Source organism: Azolla caroliniana, unplaced genomic scaffold, assembly GCF_043228905.1.
Source record: "Azolla caroliniana isolate FFs.n. ecotype wild unplaced genomic scaffold, voAzoCaro1.0.p SCAF_18, whole genome shotgun sequence".
NCBI lineage: Eukaryota > Viridiplantae > Streptophyta > Polypodiopsida > Salviniales > Salviniaceae > Azolla > Azolla caroliniana.
The window spans coordinates 10,180,638-10,202,778 of record NW_028230453.1 but is presented as its reverse complement, the minus strand read 5'-3'; the positions used below and the strand labels follow the sequence as shown (position 1 = coordinate 10,202,778).

General features: G+C 38.8%; 1 protein-coding gene and 1 long non-coding RNA gene across 4 annotated transcripts; one reads left to right on the top strand and one right to left on the bottom strand.

The window, feature by feature from the left end:
- Nucleotides 1-1,735: 1,735 nt before the first annotated feature.
- Nucleotides 1,736-19,917, top strand: LOC147852397 (uncharacterized). 3 transcript variants are annotated; one of them, XM_087333786.1, is made up of 10 exons: nt 1,736-1,892; nt 2,365-2,448; nt 2,703-2,816; nt 2,901-3,098; nt 3,199-3,586; nt 3,694-4,892; nt 5,057-5,291; nt 19,256-19,322; nt 19,413-19,463; nt 19,593-19,917. In XM_087333786.1, exons 1-9 carry the CDS (start codon nt 1,791-1,793, stop codon nt 19,438-19,440), a joined length of 2,415 nt encoding a protein of 804 aa, XP_087189912.1. In that variant the 5' UTR covers nt 1,736-1,790; the 3' UTR covers nt 19,441-19,463; nt 19,593-19,917. The 3 variants fall into 3 exon arrangements, with proteins under 3 accessions (XP_087189912.1, XP_087189911.1, XP_087189913.1); XM_087333785.1 differs by having other exon boundaries at nt 5,057-5,319; XM_087333787.1 differs by lacking the exons at nt 19,256-19,322; nt 19,413-19,463; nt 19,593-19,917 and adding an exon at nt 18,979-19,236.
- Nucleotides 7,230-14,030, bottom strand: LOC147852398 (uncharacterized). The gene is made up of 3 exons (XR_015531416.1): nt 13,950-14,030; nt 9,043-9,091; nt 7,230-7,377 (listed from the first exon to the last, which is right to left on the bottom strand). It is a non-coding gene; the product is annotated as an uncharacterized LOC147852398 (long non-coding RNA).
- Nucleotides 19,918-22,141: the final 2,224 nt, after the last annotated feature.

Below are 22,141 nucleotides of genomic sequence, written 5' to 3'. Positions count from 1 at the left end.
TAGATAGGGCCCCCTCTTAGTCCTTGAAGAATTGGTCTCTTCTTAAAAAATGTGACTTTAGATTCAAAGTCTTTAAACTGAAGGAATAAGGGCCTCTTTCTAGTGGTGTCACATCCAACCCTCTAGGTTTTGGTGATCGGTAGGGCCTTTGTGTACCCTAACATTTTCCCATGTGGTTGTTTATCTTCGTCGGGAGATGCACCTTCCTTTAGTTCGAAAACACATACATTTAGACGTCAGGCCTGCCTCATGCATTTTTTCTTCCTCAAGGGTAGTAGTGTTTATAATATTTTCATCTTTTGTTTCTTTTTTAATATTTCGTTTTACTACATTTGCCCAACTTGTTTTGGCTAATGAGAGAGAGAGAGAGAGAGAGAAGATTATATGACAAAGGTGGATGAAGTGGGAAGGATGGCACATGCATGAGACATGAAGGGTTATGCTCAGGAGGAACACAAGAAGTCATGACAACCGGCCAATGCAAAGAGTGAATGAAGAATATGGTGGATCGGATGACGACAATGGTTCAGATGGAAAAAATGGATATGCTCAAAATGGAGAGACAAAGTCTATATAGCGGGAGAAACGGAGGGTTCTACGGATGAAGGAGAATAACAAGCACCGAGAACTTCGGCACATACCGGAGGATGTGCGGGTTCGGAGGGGGCGAGTGTCATAGTATATTTCGTATGCTACGTGAAAAACGTATGGAGTACCCGACTCAAGAAATATAAGGAAACAGAATAAAATATTAAAATATATATTACATGCAGAGGGCAAGATTCAAACCTTGTACCTCTATGTTAATAAATTGAGTCCTTACCATTACACTAACACAACACAATTATTAAAAATCTATATATCCCACATACAAAGGTTATTTCACGTATATTTTTTTAAGAAAAGCTACTTTTACACATAGAGTGCATAAAACTTTAGTTAGAAGAAAACACATGATCGAAAAAGCTATTCATGCACATCTCACGTGCACGAACACTATTATTAGAAGAAAAAAGCATGAAGTCTATAGCTAGAAAAAGCATAGATTGCTATTTGTTAAGCCTCTCTCATCATTATATAAAGATAGGGAGCACAATGTAATAAGGGGGAAAAATAAATAAATAAATTATGGGGTAATTATTAGGGTCTAAATATTGATTAATATAATACTCGTGGAGGTTTGAGAGAGAGAGAGAGAGAGAGAGAGAGAGGACCAATTAATGGGATGGCACCACCCACACAAGAGCTTCATATGTACATATAGGGTTCTTAGGAAACACACACACACACACATTCAAATGATTCAATGTTTAAAGTTGTTAGGAGTGTTGTTTCCTTAGATAGAGAGAGAGAGAGAGAGAGAGAGTTGGAGTGATGGCGACAGACTGAGTGAGAGTTTGTTATAGCATGATATCGTATCATGCAAAATCAAAACCTAAAGCTCCTCAGTCCGACTCCTCACCCAAGCCAAGCCAAGCCAAGCCAAGCCAAGCCAACGTATCCCTATCTCCACTCACAGGAACACAAACAGAAACAGAGGGAAGTTTGCAAAACTCCTCTTTTTTTTTAACGACAGACATATTATATTGCAAAGCTTCTATGCGTAGAACCAAGCTGTTGTACAACTAACTCAAGGTTTGATGGTCAGAGAGAGAGAGAGAGAGAGAGAGTATATGTGTTAAGAGGTTTGGGATAGAGTTTTGTGTTTTTTTTTGTGCATGCACCATTTGATTCGACTAGTGAGTAGTCTTGTCTCTTTCTTTCTTGCTTCTTTTCTTTATCAGGGAAGAATGGCAGACGAGAAGGAACGTTTTCATCGAGCTCTGGACTTCATGAAGATGCTTGGTATCGCTCAATCTGTTGTTGCCCCTGTCCTTCGACGCCTGATTAAGGCATGCCTCTGTCTCTTTGAAAAATATATTTATACAGACTGTTGATTAACAAACCTATGCTATATTGAGGCATGCCTCAGTTATGTTTTGAAGCCAAACTATGAAACTTTTAATGGTTGAGGGTTTTTGCCTCTCACTCTCTGGGGACATTTCATGCATGATTGAATAGGAAACAATAAAGGCATCACAAACACATATTCATGCATCCATCATATGCCCTTAATTCTGAAGTATGAAGTTCAAATGTTGATTGATTCATTTTGGTCATATGTAATCTCCAACGATGGTAATAAATTCTGTCTACCTATCCCCTTCTCTTTTCAGAAATGAGTGCATGCACACAGGAACACGCATATACGGGCTCTTTGGCTGCCCTTTCTATAACTCAAGATGTGTTGATTCAGTGATTTTCTGTAATTAGAATTTGAATGAAAAGTAATGGATGGAGATTGACTCTGAGAACTCTTTGCAGCTTTATGACAATGATTGGAGCCTGATCGAGGATGAGAATTATCGAGCTCTCGCAGACAGCTATTTCGATCAGCAGGAATGCAAGGTATATGTAGATATGCATGTACTTTGTCAAGGATACCGAGTTTTATTGCCCATGAAAGATTTTTCCGCCTCAAATATAGGAATGTATTTTTAATTCATGGTGCTAGAAGCTCTTCATATTAATACATTTAAGTTGAATCATACAATCATAAACCCTAACCACCCAATACCTCTTTGACGTTTCGAAGTTAGTAACTTCTTCTATATGTTTCAAGAATAATATAACTGATGAATGTGTTTGGATTCTCCCTTAAGGAATCAAAATTATGCCCAAGAGTGACCAGGAATTCTGCACGCCGCACAGCCGCAAATGAAGCCTCACCCAGAAGATCATACAGGCAGAAAGAGTCAGTAAGCAATGAACTGAAGGTTAATGGAGGGTGACAACGTTTTTGTTCTAAATTTCATTCTCTGAGAGAAGTTAGTTAGGGACTGACCTCTTTGCGTACTCAGGGTGGTAATGGCAATACTTTTAAGGAAAGTCAAGCTCCTTTGCCTCCATCTACACAAAAGATTATTGGCAATACAATCAAGGAAAGCGACACTCCTTATCCACCTACACCATCTAAAAATAACTGCAACTTTGTAAGGTGTGAAGCCAAGTTGGTACAACCACAAAGCAGCCCCATAAAACGAGGTCTGGTGAAACAGGTATTGCTACAATATATGTAGAAACATCTGATAAAAATGAGATGAAAATATAAAGGAAAACATTGTTTTCTTATTTTAATGATTTTTTAAATATGTATAGGAGGAATTAGAACTACCAAGAACCACTGCATGTAAATCTAGTGCTTACAGCTTCCAGCTTGAGTGTCTAACCTATCATGAGGCTAGAATTAACCAAGGCGTAAAGGAAAAATGCCAAGAAGCAACTAATGAACGACAAGATATCATAGAGAAAAGTAAAATGTCAGTAAAGAGACAGAGAGTAGAAGCACCATCTTTTCCAAATACAAAACAGAAGGAGATGCCAGAATGCCGGATCGAGTCATCGGTGCCAACCATAAAAATTCCCTTCAGGGTGAAGGATGAGCCTATAGAGCTTCCACAATTTGGATCGGTGACTCCTGTGCCTCCTCCAGTCTCTGCAGGAATATTGTGCCTGTGGGGGGAGAATAAGCATAACAATCTAGATGGTAATTTTATTAAGCTTGCAAAAAACATAAACATTCACACATGAATTCGATTAATATGGGGGTATGAGTATTTTAGTGGTTAAGAATCATCTATTTATCCATGACAGTTAAAGTCGAGAAAGATGGTGTGCACACACGGAAGAGTGGAGTAGAATCTGAGCAAAGGAGGATTGATTGTCGGGGGGAACCATTGATAAAGAAGTTCTCATCACCAGCCATGGCTGCAACGCATTCCAAGAGTGCTATCCAGACTAAGAAAGGGAATGACGCCCTATCACAGATTGCATCTACGTATAGTCAAACATCTGATGAAGAGGCACCATCAGCCCCGGATGATAGCTTGCTTGTTCTGAATCAAGAGGATGTATATGCTTCATCATTGCCTGCATCTTCTCCTTCGAGATCAAGAATGATTGTTGTGAAGCAAGAAGAGGTGGCACCGATCCCTCATGATAGGACTTTGGTTTTGAATCAAAAGGATGTGTATACTCCATTTCCTTCCTCTTCTTCCTCTTCTTCTCCTTCCAGTTCTAGAATGGTTGTCGTGAAGCAAGAAGAGGCAGCGTCATTCCCCGACTATAGGACCCATGTTTTGACTCGAAAGGATGTGGATGCTCCATTTCCATTTACTTCTTTTTCTCCTCCTTCAAGTTCACAAATGATTGTCGAGAGGGAACAGGCAGCCACATCAGCCCCTTACAATAAGACCCTTGTTGTGAATAGGAAGGATATATATGCATCTGTTCCTTCATCGTCTTCTCCTTCCACTTCACGAATGCTGGTGAAGCTGGAAGCGGCATGCCTTGACACAGATATGCATGATAGTAAAGATATTTCTCGAGGGCAAGAAGCAGTTCCAATAACCATGTGGAATGATTTAACAAATGAAAAACTGCCTCGATCTTTCCATTATATTTCAAAGAATATCACTTTCCAAGATGCTTATGTTAACTTCTCGCTTGCGCGCATTGGGGAAGAGGATTGTTGCGAGACATGCAATGAAGACTGCTTACGAAGATATCCTCCATGCCATTGTGCAAGGGAGACTGGTGGTGAATTTGCTTATAATGCTGAGGGCTGTTTGCGAAAATCATTCTTAGAAGAAGCCCTTTCTGACAAAAGAGATGTGGAGTCGTCATCAACAAGGACAAAGTATTGTGACAAGGGTTTGTGCATGCTTGAGCGGGGAAAACCATGCAAAGGGCATCTGATCAGAAAGTTCATCAAGGAATGCTGGACCAAGTGTCAATGTAAGATTCAGTGTGGAAATCGAGTCGTGCAAAAGGGAATTCAACATAAACTACAGGTTCTGAAAATCCATATTTATCAGTACTACATAGTACGTAGGCCGTGTTTATATTATTTTCCGAATAACATTGGTAAAGACACTCTGCTTTGAGTAATTAATCTGCAATAAATCATTTATATTTACCTCTTTTCTGTGTTTCACAATGATCCTTTGATCTGTAGGTATTTCTGACTGGCAAGAGGAAAGGTTGGGGAGTAAGAACGTTAGAAGATTTACCTGCGGGTACATTTGTTTGTGAATATGTTGGTGAGATCTTGACAAACATGGAGCTGGATATACGAAATAATGCAAGAAAAGGGCATTCAAATCATTATCCAGTTCTTCTTGATTCTGACTGGAGCTCCGAAACCATGCTAAAAGATGAAGAGCTGTTATGTCTTGATGCAACACACTATGGTAACGTTGCACGGTTTATCAATCACCGGCAAGTATCTTTACTGGCTTGATATAAATAGTCCATATGTAGATTCAATAACATGGTTCACATGTTCATGTTTCACTTTTAATGCTTTGACAAGGGTGAAAATGTTCAGTTTCTGCTGTCAATCTTGATAATAAACTACACACATTTACAATTTAAAGCATTGAAAAGTAAATGTAGGCCTTTTTAAGAGAGATTTTCATTATTCTGTGTGTTCAATGGAAGAACAATGCAAAACATGTTATAGACTCTTGGAAGTGCTTACTCTTCCATTGAACACACAAAATAATGAAAATCTCTAGACTTGTTACATAATCTGAAGTTTTTCTAGAGAATTCTATCAGATTAGAGACTGGTGTTTTACTTTCTTTCCTACTTCAAGGAAAACTGTAACTTCTAAAGACATTTAAATCTTTGACTTAGTCTTGTATTATGGAGGGTTCACTCTTGATAGGTCTCATATTGATAAAGAGTTCAACCATGAAAATGTTTCATATTTGAGTTTGAGAGGAACTTTTGAGGAGCTATCTTATCATTAAAGTGAACTTAGGACAAACTTGAGGCAATATGTCCCTTTTCTTACATATGCCCTATGATGTTCCACTATTCAAGACAAGTATATGGAGACACACATGTCGCATGCCCGCCACACAATGATAGGGCAGGTCCAAACATCATCCCATCAACTAAGGATAGAGACTAGAAGGTATGGACATATAGATTGAGGGAACCATATCTAACATATTTTGAAGTGTCAAATTGGCAAATCCTTTCTTCTTTAGGTATTGGTGCATATGAACCTACCACAATCTCAAACTAATGTGAAAAAGTTCACAGTTGCACAATCACCTTGCACAACGCTTAAGATAGATGTGTGTCCATATAAAAGTGGAAAAGAATAGAGTGATTTGAGTTTATATTATTAACTTGGAAAACAAGATAACATGGATCGGTGCCAAAACATCACTTGGTACGAAGATGGCCCACTACAAGACACTTTTTACACACATCCAAGGATGGATTCATCATCATGGCACCTTATATGGACATACATCTATCCTATGTGTTGCGCAGTGTGATAGGGCAACGGGGAACTTTATCACATCAGTTAGAGATTGAGGTAGGCAAATATACACGAATACCGCTAGAAAAAAGAATTTGCCAATTGCACATCAAAGAGTGGAATCGAAGAACACTATTTTTGTCACTGTAGTGTGTTTTATGAAATCAAAGGGAGATACCATTCCCTCTTTAAACAAGGCTTTGGCCCACTACGCAAGGTAATGGATTATGAGGACCAACGGTGCTTGGGACTTTTCTTACTGTATCTGAAGAGACATCGGGAAAAGTTGTTGAAGAATATAGCCACACAAGCTCATCCACAAAGAACAATTACAACTTTCTTTAGCCCCATCACTCCTAATGCTACAAGTCAATCAAGGGATACACAAATGGGCTCTCGTCCAGGACATACCAAAGGGGTTACAATAGATTGGGAAATAGCAATTTGTCGTGCATGTAGACCCCAACCCCATGAACCACGACCTCAACACCCTTGTCATCGACAAATAAAGGCCACTATCTCTTGCCATCGCATGTGCTTCCCTCGCTTTGGAGACCTCTTCATTCTGGATTGATCTATGCTAGAGATCTTTCGAAGACAAAAGTTACAATATATCTAATTTGGGAATTTCACATGTAGTGAAAACTAGATTCCCTCGTCTCTTTTGATCTTATTTACTATTATGTTTATTGAGTAATATTTATTCTATTTTGATTTGTTCTGAAAGACGATACAACACTTGAGATGTACTCTCTTGTTTGATCTTATAGGCCATTTTAGCCTCTTAAAAGACGTTAATATATCTTTCTTTTTCCCTCTTGCTTCATAGACCTCTCCATTTTGGATTGACCTATGCTAGAGATCTTTCAAAGACAAAAGCTATAATATATCTAACTTGAGAATCTCACATGTGCCGAAAATAAGATTCTTTAGTCTCTTTTTATCTTATTTACTCTAATATTTACTCAGTGATATTTATTTTATTTTGATTTGTTGTTCTCAATGACGAGACACCACTAAGATATAATCTCTTGTTTGGTCTTATGGCCAATTTGACCTCTTGAAAGACTCGAAAGTTGTGTTTCGGTTAGATGCAAGATATGGAAAAATGGTTTGGTAGATGGGATGCAACACACTTGCTTCAAGATGCATAACTAGATTCCTCTGTAAATGATGCCTTTTTTCAATGCCAATGTATCATGACATGGGACAAATGTGGAGGGTCACGCCTCACACATTATACTACACATGCTGCACCTAACTACAAAACCATATTCTTCGTGGAACAGGGAAACCTTACACATCGATACATGTTATAGCCCATCCCGTTCTCTGCCATTCGAACAAACCATTGCTTCTATTCGAGTTAGCTCACATGCATTGCAATGTGAGACCAGGTGTTGGGGCATAAGTGATGAGAGTAGTCGACTATGCACACTTTGCTCTAAACAAGTTCAAGAGTCTGAGTATCACACTTTGATACAATGCTCTGCCTTTTATCATATTTGACCATGCTTTCCACACATCTTCGACCAAGCCCAATCTTTTAGCTAACATGCATTGCAATGTGAGACCAGGTGTTGGGGCACAAGTGATGAGAGTAGTCGACTATGCACACTTTGCTCTAAACAAGTTCGAGAGTCTGAGTATCACACTTTGATACAATACTTTGCCTTTTATCATATTTGACCATGCTTTCCACACATCTTCGACCAAGCCCAATCTTTGCACGAATTTCTCTCACAACCACAATATACACTCTCGATTACAACATTCATTGGTAAAGTTCTTGAACATCGAGAGTTGCTACTCACTTTCACACGTATCATGTTAAATGTAATACTTTTGGTTTTCATAGGTCATATTTGACCTCCGAAGATCATAATAGAATCTATCTATCTATCTATCCTATGCGCTACGTAGTGTGATAGGGCAATTGCAAACTTCATCACATCAGTTACAGATTGAGGTAGGCAGATATACACGACTACCTCTAGAAGCGAGAATTTGCCAATTGTGTCATCAAGGATTCGAATCCGAAGAACACTATGTTTGTCATTGTAATGTCTTTTATGAAATCAAAGGGAGATACCATTGCCTCTTTAATAAGGCTTTGGCCCACTACGCAAAGTAATGGTATACGAGAACCAACCGTGCCTAGGACTTTTCTTGCTAGAGCTGAAGAGACATCAGGAAAAGTTGTTGAAGAATACAACCACACACGCTCATCCACAAAGAACAATCACAACTTTCTTTATCCCCATCACTCCTACTAATGCTACAAGTCAATTAGGGGATACACGAATGGGCTCCCGACCAAGACATAACAAAGGGGTTATAATTGATCGGGCAATAACAATTTGCCATGCACGTAGGCCCCGACCCCATGGACCACGACCTTGACACCCTTGCCATCGACAGATAAAAGCCATTATCTCCCGCCATTGTAGGTGCTTCCCTCGCTTTGGAGACATTTCCATTTTGGATCGACCTATGCTAAAGATCTTTCGAAGACAAAAGCTACAATATATCTAACTTGAGAATCTCACAAGTGCCGAAAACTAGATTGCCTCGTCTCTTTTATCTTTATCTTATATACTTTTATATTTACGGAGTATTATTTAATTATTATTATTTTGATTTGTTGTCCTCAAAGAGGAGACAACACTTAAGATGTAATCTCTTGTTTGGTCTTATAGGCCATTTTGGCCTCTTAAAAGACGTTAATATATCTTTCTTTCTCTCTCTGCACTACCCCCGTTCCAATATAGCTTGGACTGTCCCCATCTCAATATGACCAAAGTGGAAAAGAATAGAGTGATCCGAACTGATATTATTAACTTAGAAAACAAGATAACATGGATCAGCCCCAAAATAGCACTTGGTACATAGATGGCCCACTATAAGACACACTTCTTACATACATCGGAGGATGGATTTGTCATAAGGCCACCTTATATGGACATACATCTATTCTATGCGTTGCGTAGTGTGATAGGGCAGCTACGAACCTCATCACATCAGCTACAAATTGAGGTGGGCAGATATACACGACTACCTCTAGAAGAGAGAATTTGCCAATTATGTCATCAAGGAGTGGAATCTGAAGAACACTATGTTTGTCATTGTAGTGTCTTTTATGAAATCAGAGGGAGATACCATTGCATCTTTAAACAAGGCTTTGGCCCACTACGCAAGGTAATGGAATATGAGGACCAAAGATGCCTAGGACTTTTCTTGCTCGAGCTCAAGAGACATCGGGAAAAGTTGTTGAAGAATACAGCCACACAAGCCCATCCACAAAGAACAATCACAACTTTCTTTAGCTCCATCACTCCTAATGCTAGAAGTCAACCCCAGGATACAGAAATGGGATCTAGACCAGGATATAACAAAGGGGTTACGATTGATCGGGCAATGGCAATTTGCCGTGCACGTAGGCCCTGGCCCCATGGACCACGACCTCGACACCCTTGTCATCGACAAATAAAAGCCATTATCTCCCGCCATCATAGGTGCTTCCCTCGCTTCGGAGACATTTCCATTCTGGATCGACCTATGATAGAGATCTTTCGGAGACAAAAGCTACAATACACCTAACTTGAGAATCTCGCATGTGCCAAAAACCAGATTCTCTCGTCTCTTTCTTTTCATCTTATTTACTTTTATATTTACTGTGTAATATTTACTTTATTTTGATTTGTTCTCAAAGACGAGAAAACATTTAAGATGTAATCTCTTATTCGGTCTTATAGGCCATTTTGGTTCCTTAAAAGACGTTAATATATCCTTCTTTCTTTCTTTCTTTCTCTCTCTCTCCCTAGACATCTACAATTGAAGTTCTTGTAGGATATTGAGACATTTTAGAGATTGAACTCTTGTAGATTTGGACATTTTAAAATACATATATGCTTTCAAAGTTCCCCGAGGTACAAGGATATAGATGGGAGTCAATATGTCGCCCCCAACCTCGGACATGAGGAAGCACTACAGGTTCGGGAGGAGTGGCTGTGCTATACAAAGAGGAGCTCCATGGTAGAGTGCATGTTGTCCATAAGGATGTAGATGCACGCTACATGTGGATACGAATAAAAAGAGGGGATCTTAGGGAGTTATATATTGCAATTTGCTAATTTCCACCTGCCTACTCAAGGTTTTCACCTCTAGGTGAATCACCATATCTACCACTATATGATGATATCATAAGATTTGCTACTATGGGGGACATAATACTATTAGGAGATTTTAATGCACGAACCAAGGATGAACAAACAACTATGTTTAACACCAACGAGGTTGTTTATGGACAAGTTATGGCGGAAGAGGTTGGTCTAAAGTGACAAGCTCAAGATATGAGTGCTATAACTGAATCTGGAAAACACTTTCTAGCCTTGGGAAACGTGCATGGATTTGTGATATATAATGGCTTGTGACAATGGTCCGGATCAGATGCTTTGACATGTTGGAACCCAAAAGGAAGTGCAAGCACAGTCGATTATCTAATGGGATCTCCATCTCTTATACCTGAAATAAAACTGTTCACTATATCAGGAAGACCTATTGGCTTGGCAGCTGATCATGCATATCTACACTTGGAGGTAAAGGATGGATGCACAAAGGATGTATATGCTAAGGAGAGTGGGCTGGCTAAGTATCGATTCACTCGCAAGACAATTGATGTGTATAGTTGTGGTGCATACAATGGCATGCTAGATTTGGATCCTTTCGCACCCCTTGAAGAACTTACCCAACATTTATCCAAATCATTGCGTAAAGCAGCCACAAATGTCTTCCCTCACATAACGGTCAATCCCCCCAAACTCGGTAGAGTAATACAAAATAGTTGGTATGATGAGGAATGTCGTGATACAAGGAGATGCTTGCAGCGTGATGTAACTCGGGGCATTTATACACAACCAAGCGAGAGCAACCTTCCAACGCCTCGTGAGGAAGAAGAGATTGTATTTGGCTAAATTTGAAGATCATTTGTATCACTTGTTTCTAGGACAAGAGAGTAAAAGAGTATGGAAAATCTTCAATGAGAGGCAACCCACCACACAACTGACCTCACCTCAGGTGTGGCAGGAATATGCAAAGGTTCTATATGATATCCCGGGGCAACCTCCTCTTCCCCACCCGAATGCCTCACGCCCACATGAATCAACCTTCTTTACACCACAAAATGTAAGAAATGCCATTGATCGGCTACAATTTGGGAAGACCCAAGATCATGATGGATTGGTGGGTGAGCACTTTATCTATGCCTGTGACACCTTGCTCCCATTGCTAGCACACATCTTTAATAGAGCCATGTGTGAAGGTTTTCTTACTAGATGGACTCAACATACCATTGTGTCAATCCTCAAGAGTGGAGACCCCATGATGCCAAGCAACTATAGGACAATCATGATTGGCCATTACTTGGCTAAACTATATGGCTCGATTCTAGAATCAGAATTTAGTATATGGGCGGAGCAAAATGGCTGCCATTCAATTGGACAAGCAGGCTTTCGGAAGGGGTTCACAACTTTGGATCACATATTCACCCTCTAGGCCCTTATTGAAGAGGGCAGAGCCCACAATAAGAGGATTTATTGCTGCTTTGTGGATTTCCGAAAAGCCTTTGACACTGTGCCACGTGCTCAGCTTATGCAGCGGCTAGAAGCCCTTGGTGTTCCTATAGATATGCAATGGAGAATCTATGCACTCTATGAATCCGTGTCAGGAAAAGTGCGGTCTTCTAAGGGCTTGTTAGAGGCGGTGGCTAGCACAATTGGCCTGAAGCAAGGATGCCCACTATCCCCCACACTCTTCGGTCTCTATATAGATGAGGTATCACAGTACATAGAGAGATTTGGGGGTTCCGGAGCACACCTAGTAGGTATAGCTATACAAATATTACTATATGTTGATGATATTGTGCTGATTTTTGACTCTCCGGAGGGACTACAAAGACATCTAAATGCGTTAAAACTATTTTGTATGGACAAAGGTTTGTCTATCAACATGGACAAAACTAAAGTGATGGTGTTTAACACCACTCAAGCATGGGTAACAAGATCAGAACCAGAATTCTTCTTGGGAGAGGAAAAGGTGGAATACCCACGCTCCTACACATACCTAGGAGTAACATTTACATGGCCTAGGTTCTCCTTATAGGAGGCTGCGTGTGCCCGACTTTTTCGTGGATATGCAGCCCTTGGTGCTCTAGAGAGACAATGTGCACATTTGCAGTTTCAAGAGCCACGAACTAAGCTATGGTTATTTGATACACTTGTCACACCAACTCTTCTCTATGGAGTAGAAACATGGGGACTGAGTCTTAACAAGGCAAATCATTGGAAAGATTTAGAGAGACCTTTAGTGTCAATGATTCTCGCATGACAAGGAGCAAAGCATTGGTGACCCATGATATAATCCGGGTAGAGATGGGAGCAACACTTATAATAACCGAGGAATTGTTCCGATCAGTGACATTTATCCAATGTCTTTGGGAGCTCCTTAAACGAAGGTACCCAAGGTTGGCACTTATGTCATCAAGACAACTGGTTGAAAGTGGAGACAGTCATTGTTGGTATGCTGAAATGCAGCAATGGTTCGAGTCACATGGCATGAGTATAAATGCACTACCCCTGTCCCAATATAGCTTGGACTGTCCCCATCTAAATATGACGAAAGTGGAAAGAATAGAGTGATGCGAATTTATATTAATAACTTAGAAAACAAGATAACATGGATCAGCCCCAAAATACCACTTGGTACAAAGATGGCCCACTATAAGACACACTTCTTGCACATAGCGGAGGATGGATTCATCATCAGGCCACCTTATATGGACATTCATCTATCGTATGTGCTGCGTAGTGTGATAGGGAGGGTTGAACATCATCACATTAGTTACAGATTGAGGTAGGCAGATATACACGACTACCTCTAGAAGAGAGAATTCGCCATTGAAGAACACTATGTTTGTCATTGTAATGTCTTTTATGAAATCAGAGGGAGATACCATTGGCTCTTTAAACAAGACTTTGGCCCACAATGACAAACGATGAGGACCACCAATGAAGCCTAGGACTTTTCTTGCTAAAGCTCAAGAGACATCAGGAAAAGTTGTTGAATATAGCCACACAAGCCCATCCACAAAGAACAATCACAACTTTGTTTAGCCCTATCACTCCTACTCATGCCAGAAGTCAATCATGGGATACACAAATGGGATCCAGACCAGGACATAACAAAGGGGTTACAATTGATCAGGCAATAGCAATTTGCCTTGCACGAGTCCCCAACCCCACAGGCCACGATCTTGACACCCTTGCCATCGACAGATAAAAGCCATTATCTCCCGCCATTGTAGGTGCTTCCCTCGTTTCGGAGACATTTCCATTTTGGATCGACCTATGCTAGAGATCTTTTGAAGACAAAAGCTACAATATACCTAACTTGAGAATCTCATATTTGCCCAAAACCAGATTCGCTCTTTACTTTTTGTTTCATCTTATTTACTTTTATATTTACTGTGTAATATCTATTTTATTTTGATTTGTTCTCAAAATGGAGACAACACTTAAGATGTAATCTCTTGTTTGGTCTTATAGGCCATTTTGGCCTCTTAAAAGACGTTAATATATCGTTCTTTCTTTCTCTCGTCATCTGTGTTTTCTACAGTGTCTGCCTAATCTTTGCATTCCTGTCCATTGCATTTTTTGTGATATTTGCGTTATCTCTAACTTCTTGTTCCCAAGGACTCTCATTTTAGTATATTTTGACCCTTCCATATGAAAGCTCTCTTCAAGAGCTTTTCATACATTGTATAGGGATTTACATTATTTTTATAACTTTTGGTCATTGGCCGTGTGTGAACATGCCAAAATGACCTAAAAGTTACGTATCAATAATAATTGGTTCCAAACCTCTAATAATGAGATCGGGACTTTTAGTGGCTAGAGTTTCCTGTCCATTTTTCTGCACAGTTTTCTCTACTATATCTCTCTCCTCACACACACAAAAACCACTCCCTTGGTGTTTTGGAGCAACCGACCACGCCATTATCACTCTCATAACATTCAATGGGCCTCGGTTCTCTTACGGAAGATTGTTTGTGCTCAACTTTCTCAACGATCCGCAGCCTTTGGTACTCTGAAAAACAATGTGCACATTGGCAGTTCCAAGGGCGCAAACTAAATTGTGGTGGCTATCTGATACACTTGTCACACTTGTAAAGAAAGTAGAAGATAGAATGACAGTTTTTTGAAATAGCTAAAGGTAGAGGTATAGAAACCAAAAATAATTATGGTGTTTAACACACATGGGAGATTAAAGAAAGCAAAAGCAATTACCCAAAACAAAAGTCCACTGCTTAAAAAAATTGTACAAGGTAGGAGAGCTTTAAATGCTGATGGGACAGCTAAGTCATGGCCTCATAAATACCTATTTAATGTGGAGTGAGAATCTTGTCCAAGGATCACATTCCTGCCTACTACACCTATTGCATTAACAATATCAGGTTTGTTGATATCATTTTTTCTTGTGTCTACATTACAACCATATCAGAATCACAATAGCCATGAAGAGTCAAGTACCCTTTGCCATAACAAATGCATTTTTCATTAGTGCCTTTGAGATATCTAATGATAGACTTGATTGCAACCCAATTGTTTCATCCAGATTGACTCATAAATCTGCTTAATACTCCTACTGCATATGCGATATCAAGTTGTGTTGATATCATTGCATGCATTAATGACCCACAAGCTAAAGCATAGCCTACATTTTTTTTGTTTCCTCTTTGGCTTTGGGATATTGTGCTTTTGAAAGCTTTACTTTTGGTTAAAGAGGCATTGAAGATGGCTTTGCATCAATCGTCTCTAATCTTTCCAATACCTTCTCAATGTACATCTCTGGGGATACGAATAATAACTTCTTATGTCTATCCCATATGCTTCTTATCCCAAGAATGTGCTTAGTGTCTTTGAGATCTTTCATGGGAAATGCAGATTTGAGTTTGCATTTTAATTCCTCTGAAGTTGTTTCATGCTTTCTTGCAATGAGCATGTCATCAACCTATCTCACCTTCAATGTTGTATCAATAAAAGATGCCTTTGATGAATTTTGCATCCAACTTTTTTCTTATCTCCTATCTAACGTGGACGGAGGCGTCACAGTCTAAGATGTGCATATGATCATACAAAGCTGATTCGCCAGATCAAAACTCCTTCGGTCTGCCACCTTTGAGGGAATTGTGTTGGAATCAATTAATAACACTTTTTGAAGTAATCATCACCCAAGGATTTAGTAGGCATAGTACATAAATAAGAGTGTATGCGCTAAAGTGGTGTTGTTTTCCTTGAGGAAACGGAGTAATGAACTCTTTACTTGTTTTACGTAAATGTGGTTTATCCATTAGCAATTATGGCCAACACTTTCTAGAGTAATCATTAATGAAAGCTATGAAATGTAAAAAGGATCCTAAGGATTTGTTTTCCTTGAAGAACCAGAGTAATTAGAACTCTTTACTTGTTTTCCATAAATGTATTCGTTGCGAAAATTAACCTTGTTACCTTTGGTCACCAACTTCTAAGAAGAGAGTAGAATGTCCTAGGCCATTTGGTTCATATGTCCTAATCTTTTGTGCCACACGTCCACTCCATTTTTTGTTTTTGCGACTTTTAATGAATCGAATATGAAGAACTCGACCTGAGAGGCAATAGAGTGTACTCTCTTGTTCCCTCGGGCAATGAGTATAATACCACGTACAATTTTCCATGCTCCACATGTGAAGATTATGGAATAGCCCTATAAATCAACTTGTCCCACAGAATATGAGCTCGTCTTTATCCCTGGAACTAAATGAAATTGATGCAGTGTTAGCTCTTGACCATTCCCAAACTTACCTTCAGAAAATGAAAGAAAACACTCCTTGGAAGGAGTGCAATGGAAGGAGGCACCAAAGTCAATTGTCCATGTTTGAATCACAAGATCTTGTAATGCTAGCAATGCATTTACTAAAGTTGTATCAATAAGTCAGATATCTGTAGAACATAATATGTCCTCAGTGTCAAGAATCTCCTCAATGATGACTTTAGAGGCAAGATTTGTCTTCTCCTTCTCTATCATTTATTTCAAGCTCTTGTTTGTAAAGTCTACAATGGAGCCTTTTATGCCCTTTATGGTCACATGCAAGCAAGTGGTTTCTTTCCCCTTGCTCTTTCTTCTAGGCCTTTGCATTGATGCAACTTCCCTCTTGTTATGTTGGCAGAAATAGAAGACTTCCCACTTGCTTTTTGACAAGTTTCTTCATTAAGGATTGCTCCTCTTAACTCCCATAAAATGTAAGATTTGCACTATTTGAGAGTGAGACTTCAAGAACCTCCCATGTTTCACGGCAATGTCAGGAGTAAGAAGATTGCTTTCAAGGTTTGCAATCTCATAACTTAAAGTTAATTGAGAAGACCATCGAAATGTGTTTAGCTACAGACTTGGCATCTTGAAGTTGTGTAACCATGAGCCTTCTCATCAAGTTGAACTTGATACATTGTAGTGGTTGACTGGTACATAGTCTTCAGTTTGCCCTATACCTCACGACCACTAGTCAACCCCTTGATATGTCCTAAAACTTCATCTGATACTGCCATATAAATTTGAGCAACTGCCTTATGATTGAGCAGTTTCCAACATTGGCTGATATATTTGCCATGGTAAAAGAAGGAATACAGAATAGACACATATATGTATGTACAAAAATGCCATAAAAAATGTACAAGGTAAGAGTGCACACATATATATGTGCTTTTCAAGATACATAGAATATTCTCTTAGAGGAGCAGCTTTAAATGCTGATGGAACAGCTAAGTCATGGCCTCATAAGTACCTATTGAATGCCGGGTGAGAAACTTGTCCAAGGAACCCATGTAGTGTAGAAAATATTCTTTTAGAAATTATAATACAGTTCCAAAAACAAGACTGTACAACTCTTAACAAAATCAGAAAATATTAAAGTATATATAAACATTTTTCTAGTTTAATAGGAGCAAGCTAAGGGCCTTTGATCCCAACACCACCAGCTCTTCCTTATAGAGTACAAACCTAGGGATTGATTCTTAACAAGGGCAAATAATTGGAAAGATATTGAAGGACCTTTAGTCTCAATGATCACCCCATGATATATCCGCGCGGAGATGGGAGCAGCCCCAATAATCATCAAGACATTATTCTGATCAGTGATCAATACCTGATGGTTTTGGGAGTGCCCTAAACAAAGGAACTCAAGGATGGCACTTATGTCATCAAAACAACTTGCTGAGCATGGAGATATTCATTGTTGGTATATTGAAAGCCAACAATGTTTAGAATCACATGTCATTAACATAAATGTCTAAACATGACCAAAGTAAAAAAAAATTGAGTAATCTAAACTGATATTAACAAGCTGCTAAATAGAATAACATGGATGGCATGTGATAGGGTAGCTTTGAACTTCTTCCCATCAATTAGAGATTGAGGTAGGCAGATATGCACCTAGAAATTTTTTGCCAATTGTGTCATCAGGAAGTGCAATCTAAAGAACACTATGTGTGTCATTGTTCTGGTTTTTATGAATTAAGATGGAGATATTGTTGCCTCTTTAACGCAAGGGTTTGGCCCACTACTCAAGGTAATGGAAAATGAGGACTTGGGGCTTTTTCTGCTAGAACTGAAGAGATACAAGAGAAGTTGTCTATGGACAATAACACAGCCACACAAGCTGATAAACAAGAACAATCAAAGCTTTCTTTAGCCCCATCACTTCTACTCATGCTACAAATCAATCAAGGGATACAGAAATGGGCTCCTGACCAGGACATTGTAAAGGTGTTAACATTAGATATGTCAATAGCAAATTGTCATGTACGTAGGCCCCGGTCTTGCGGATCACGATCTCACCACTCTTGTCATAATAAATAAAGGCCATTATCTCCCATCATTGCGGGTGGGTACTTGCTTGGTCATGTAGCACATTGTAAAGGTGTTACATTAGATATGTCAATAGCAAATTGTCATGTACGTAGGCCCCGGTCTTGCGGATCACGATCTCACCACTCGTCATAATAAATAAAGGCCATTATCTCCCATCATTGCGGGTGGGTACTTGCTTGGTCATGTAGCACATTGTAAAGGTGTTACATTAGATATGTCAATAGCAAATTGTCATGTACGTAGGCCCCGGTCTTGCGGATCACGATCTCACCACTCGTCATAAAAAATAAAGGCCATTATCTCCCATCATTGTGGGTGGGTACTTGCTTTGGAGACCTCTCCACTATGGTGCCAGAGATCTTTTGAAGACAAAAAGTACAATATATCTGACTTGAGAATCTTACACATAGGTGACGAGATTCTTTTGTCAAGTCTTAATTCTATTTCTTTTGTCTCATTGGTACATTTATTTTGATTTGCTGTTTTCTCAAAAATGAAACAACACTTTAAGATGATACCTCTTGTTTGGTCTTATAGGACATTTTAGCCTCTTAAAAGATGTTATTATATCGTTCTTTCTTTCTTCTAATTAGGGAATTGATTGCCATTTGTAGTAATTGTAATCTGGACTTGTCTTACAGGAAAGGCACTAGACCATGTGTATTTGAAGTTTGATAAGCTGCATTCTTTCTTTAACTAATTGTCTTGACCATGTCTGATGAATCAGTGTCTTGACCATGTCTGATGAATGATTATTGATGATGCCTTAACCTCAAACAAATTCATCGCATTAAGCTTAGAATTGGAGAATATAAGGTTTCTGAAAATTGGAGAATTTGGGCTTATGTTAATGATCCATTTTTTTGGGTACAAGGACCTTGATATATATGTTTTTATTGCAATGATTTTTTTAATCAGATGTTATGATGCCAATCTCGTTGATATTCCTGTGGAGATTGAAAGTCCCGATCATCATTACTATCATGTATGGATACTTTTCCCCCAATGCTTCAGCATGAATATCTTGAAAATCTGTAGCAACATCTTTAATGTCATTGTTTTTCCTTTCTTTCAGATTGCCTTTTTCACAACACGTGCTGTAAAAGCATTGGAGGAATTGACTTGGGTATGATACTTGTTTGAGAGAGAAATATACACCCATAAATAAGTGCCCTTGAGTCTAAGTTTAATATACAAAGATTTGGTTTAATATGTTCTATTGATGATACTGTATACTATTCTCATTTATTTGAAGGACTATTGCATTGATTTTGAAGATAAGGACCATCCAATCAAGGCATTTCGTTGCTTTTGTGAAAGCCGATATTGCCGTGGCAATCAGCGTAAGGCATAGAGGCAAAAACTCAGCTTCATCATCTCCATGGTCTGAAACTCCGTTCATTCCATCAGAGGTATGAATATCCTGGATAGGACTCAAACCTATGACCAATCAGTTAATTACCATATTTATCAATCTTAATCATATGGCAGCATATATCTTTTTGGGTCATCGACAGTGATGGTTCTGCTGTATATTTAATTCTAGAGCCTGTTTTGGAAGGCTACAAAAATTTGTGCCTTCTCTTGCGTGTAAATTATATCAATAGATAGATAGTCTCTAATTTTTTGAAGAAATCAAAGGTTCGATGAAACAGCATTTTATCTTCTACAATTGGTTTTGTTTCAATGTGAACTTGAACGTGATATTGTTTTGTTTCAATTCCCTTTTGCATACATGGGTAGACATATGTTATGCACTTGGTATTGACTTGCTGCTCTGTTTTTTCAAGGTTTCGAGCCTTTTAGCTAGGTAGAGTGTAACATTTGCTAAAATTAGTTAGCATTGGATTAGAGTGTTGTAGTTGTGTAATCATCTGTCATGGTTCATCATGGATATTTGTTCATCATAGATTAGATTTTGATCTGTAAATTATGTTAATCAAAGAAAAGATTTCTCATATAATACGAGTTGGCATGCATGCCACTTAAATTTGTAGTGTAACGTTTGCTATAATTAGTTCATTGTGGATATGGAAATTATTGTATGCATATATGGCACTCCATATGTATTATGTTCACATGCATAGATTGTGCATTCTCTCAGATGTACAAGTGGCACAACCCTATTTTGGTCTCGTGTACAAAAAATGAGAATTTTATGTAACTTACAAACTAAGGTATCTTGGAGGTACTTGGAAAATCAAAGTAACATATTTTAAAAATTTTGAAAGCTGGCTCTTCATCCTGGTGTTAATCCCATTAGAACCATTTCTACTGTGGTACATATGTAACTGCATGAAGTGTAATACACCACATTTCTCCCAAGCTGTCATATGTACAGATGTTGCAAAAGGGCCTATTGAAAACAGATTCATATGTACAGATTCATTCTGGAATCTATTGAAAACAATCAGATGAAGCAAGTGTAATGCGCCATTTTCAAACTTTAATATACAGCCTGCGCCTAAGTTAGAATATTGTTTTTGATGTCTCTTGTTAACTTTCACTTGCCTTCCATGGATTTTTGGGAAGTTTGGAATGTATTTCAGCATGGAACTCAACAACCTAGTCTATGCCCATCATCTCAATGGGAAATGATATCTCTGTTTCAGCAGGGAACTCTACAACCAAGTATATGCCCATCATTGAGATGGCAATTAGGTTGCTTTTAGTGATGAATTTGAAAATGTTAAAAGCATATATTTCAATTGGGATGTTTCTTTTTAGCAATTGTCCAAAAGGATGCCTATTAGAATTTCTTCAATGCCCAATTGTGAATTTGTGTGGCTTCCGTGTGCTTCCACCGGAATGTTGACGGAATTATGCCTCTTGTTGATATCCTTGTGCCTAGGATCCAAACCGGCATAGCTAGGGTGGTTGTTGAATACCCTTGAGCTACTAGCTTACTTAATCTTAATGATTAATACTTACACTCTCTCTCTCTCTCTCTCTCTCTCTCTCTCTCTCATAGAAATAGATGTAAAGACAAGGAAGGCATAGGAAAGAATACACTTCTTATAACCAAAGAGGTTTAGCACCATAAGAGTGGAGAGATTAGGGTTTGGCTCAATTAGCTCATAACCCTAAATGCTATTAGCTCTAATAGAATATTAGAGAGAGTGTGTGTGTAAGATCTAAATCACTAAAGGAAAGGAAAAAATCCAAGATTGGAGAAGAGCTACAAAAGTCACCAAAAGGTGACTTTTATAGCTCTTTACGAGGTTGGTGGGTTCCTTTCACATTAGGTTACCCATTGTTGAGCTCAATGTCTCTTGTTGGTGCCTTGGTCTTCCAATGTGTCGAGTGTTCGATTCTTAACAGATTTTGCAATTATTGGAGTTGATGACTAGGTGGATGGATTTGAACTACTATGACATATCATCAAATGTGATGCGCGTCATTTTCACAATAGTCATTGGTATCAATAACACATTCATATTTGGTTATATGGAACATATTGAGGTTTTTGGCACGATGAATGTGTGGATAATTCCTTTTGTTTCATGGTCAATATGGAGTCACATAACACATTGGAGTTATTATGAGTGAGAATATTCAAGCCTTGCTTTTTAAGTCCATTATTGGTAGGGCACACCATTGTGAATCATATGGGTTTTACAACTTAACCATCGATCTACTTTGTGGAGAGAATATTATTACATCAAATGCTTGCATGATGGTGAACTTGATCAATCTCTAGTGAATCACCCCTTAGTTGCTCCTCTATTTGGAATGGATATCTTTTAGATGGCCCAACAATATCCCAACCATTGCAAAAACTAGCCTTGAATATGATGACCAACA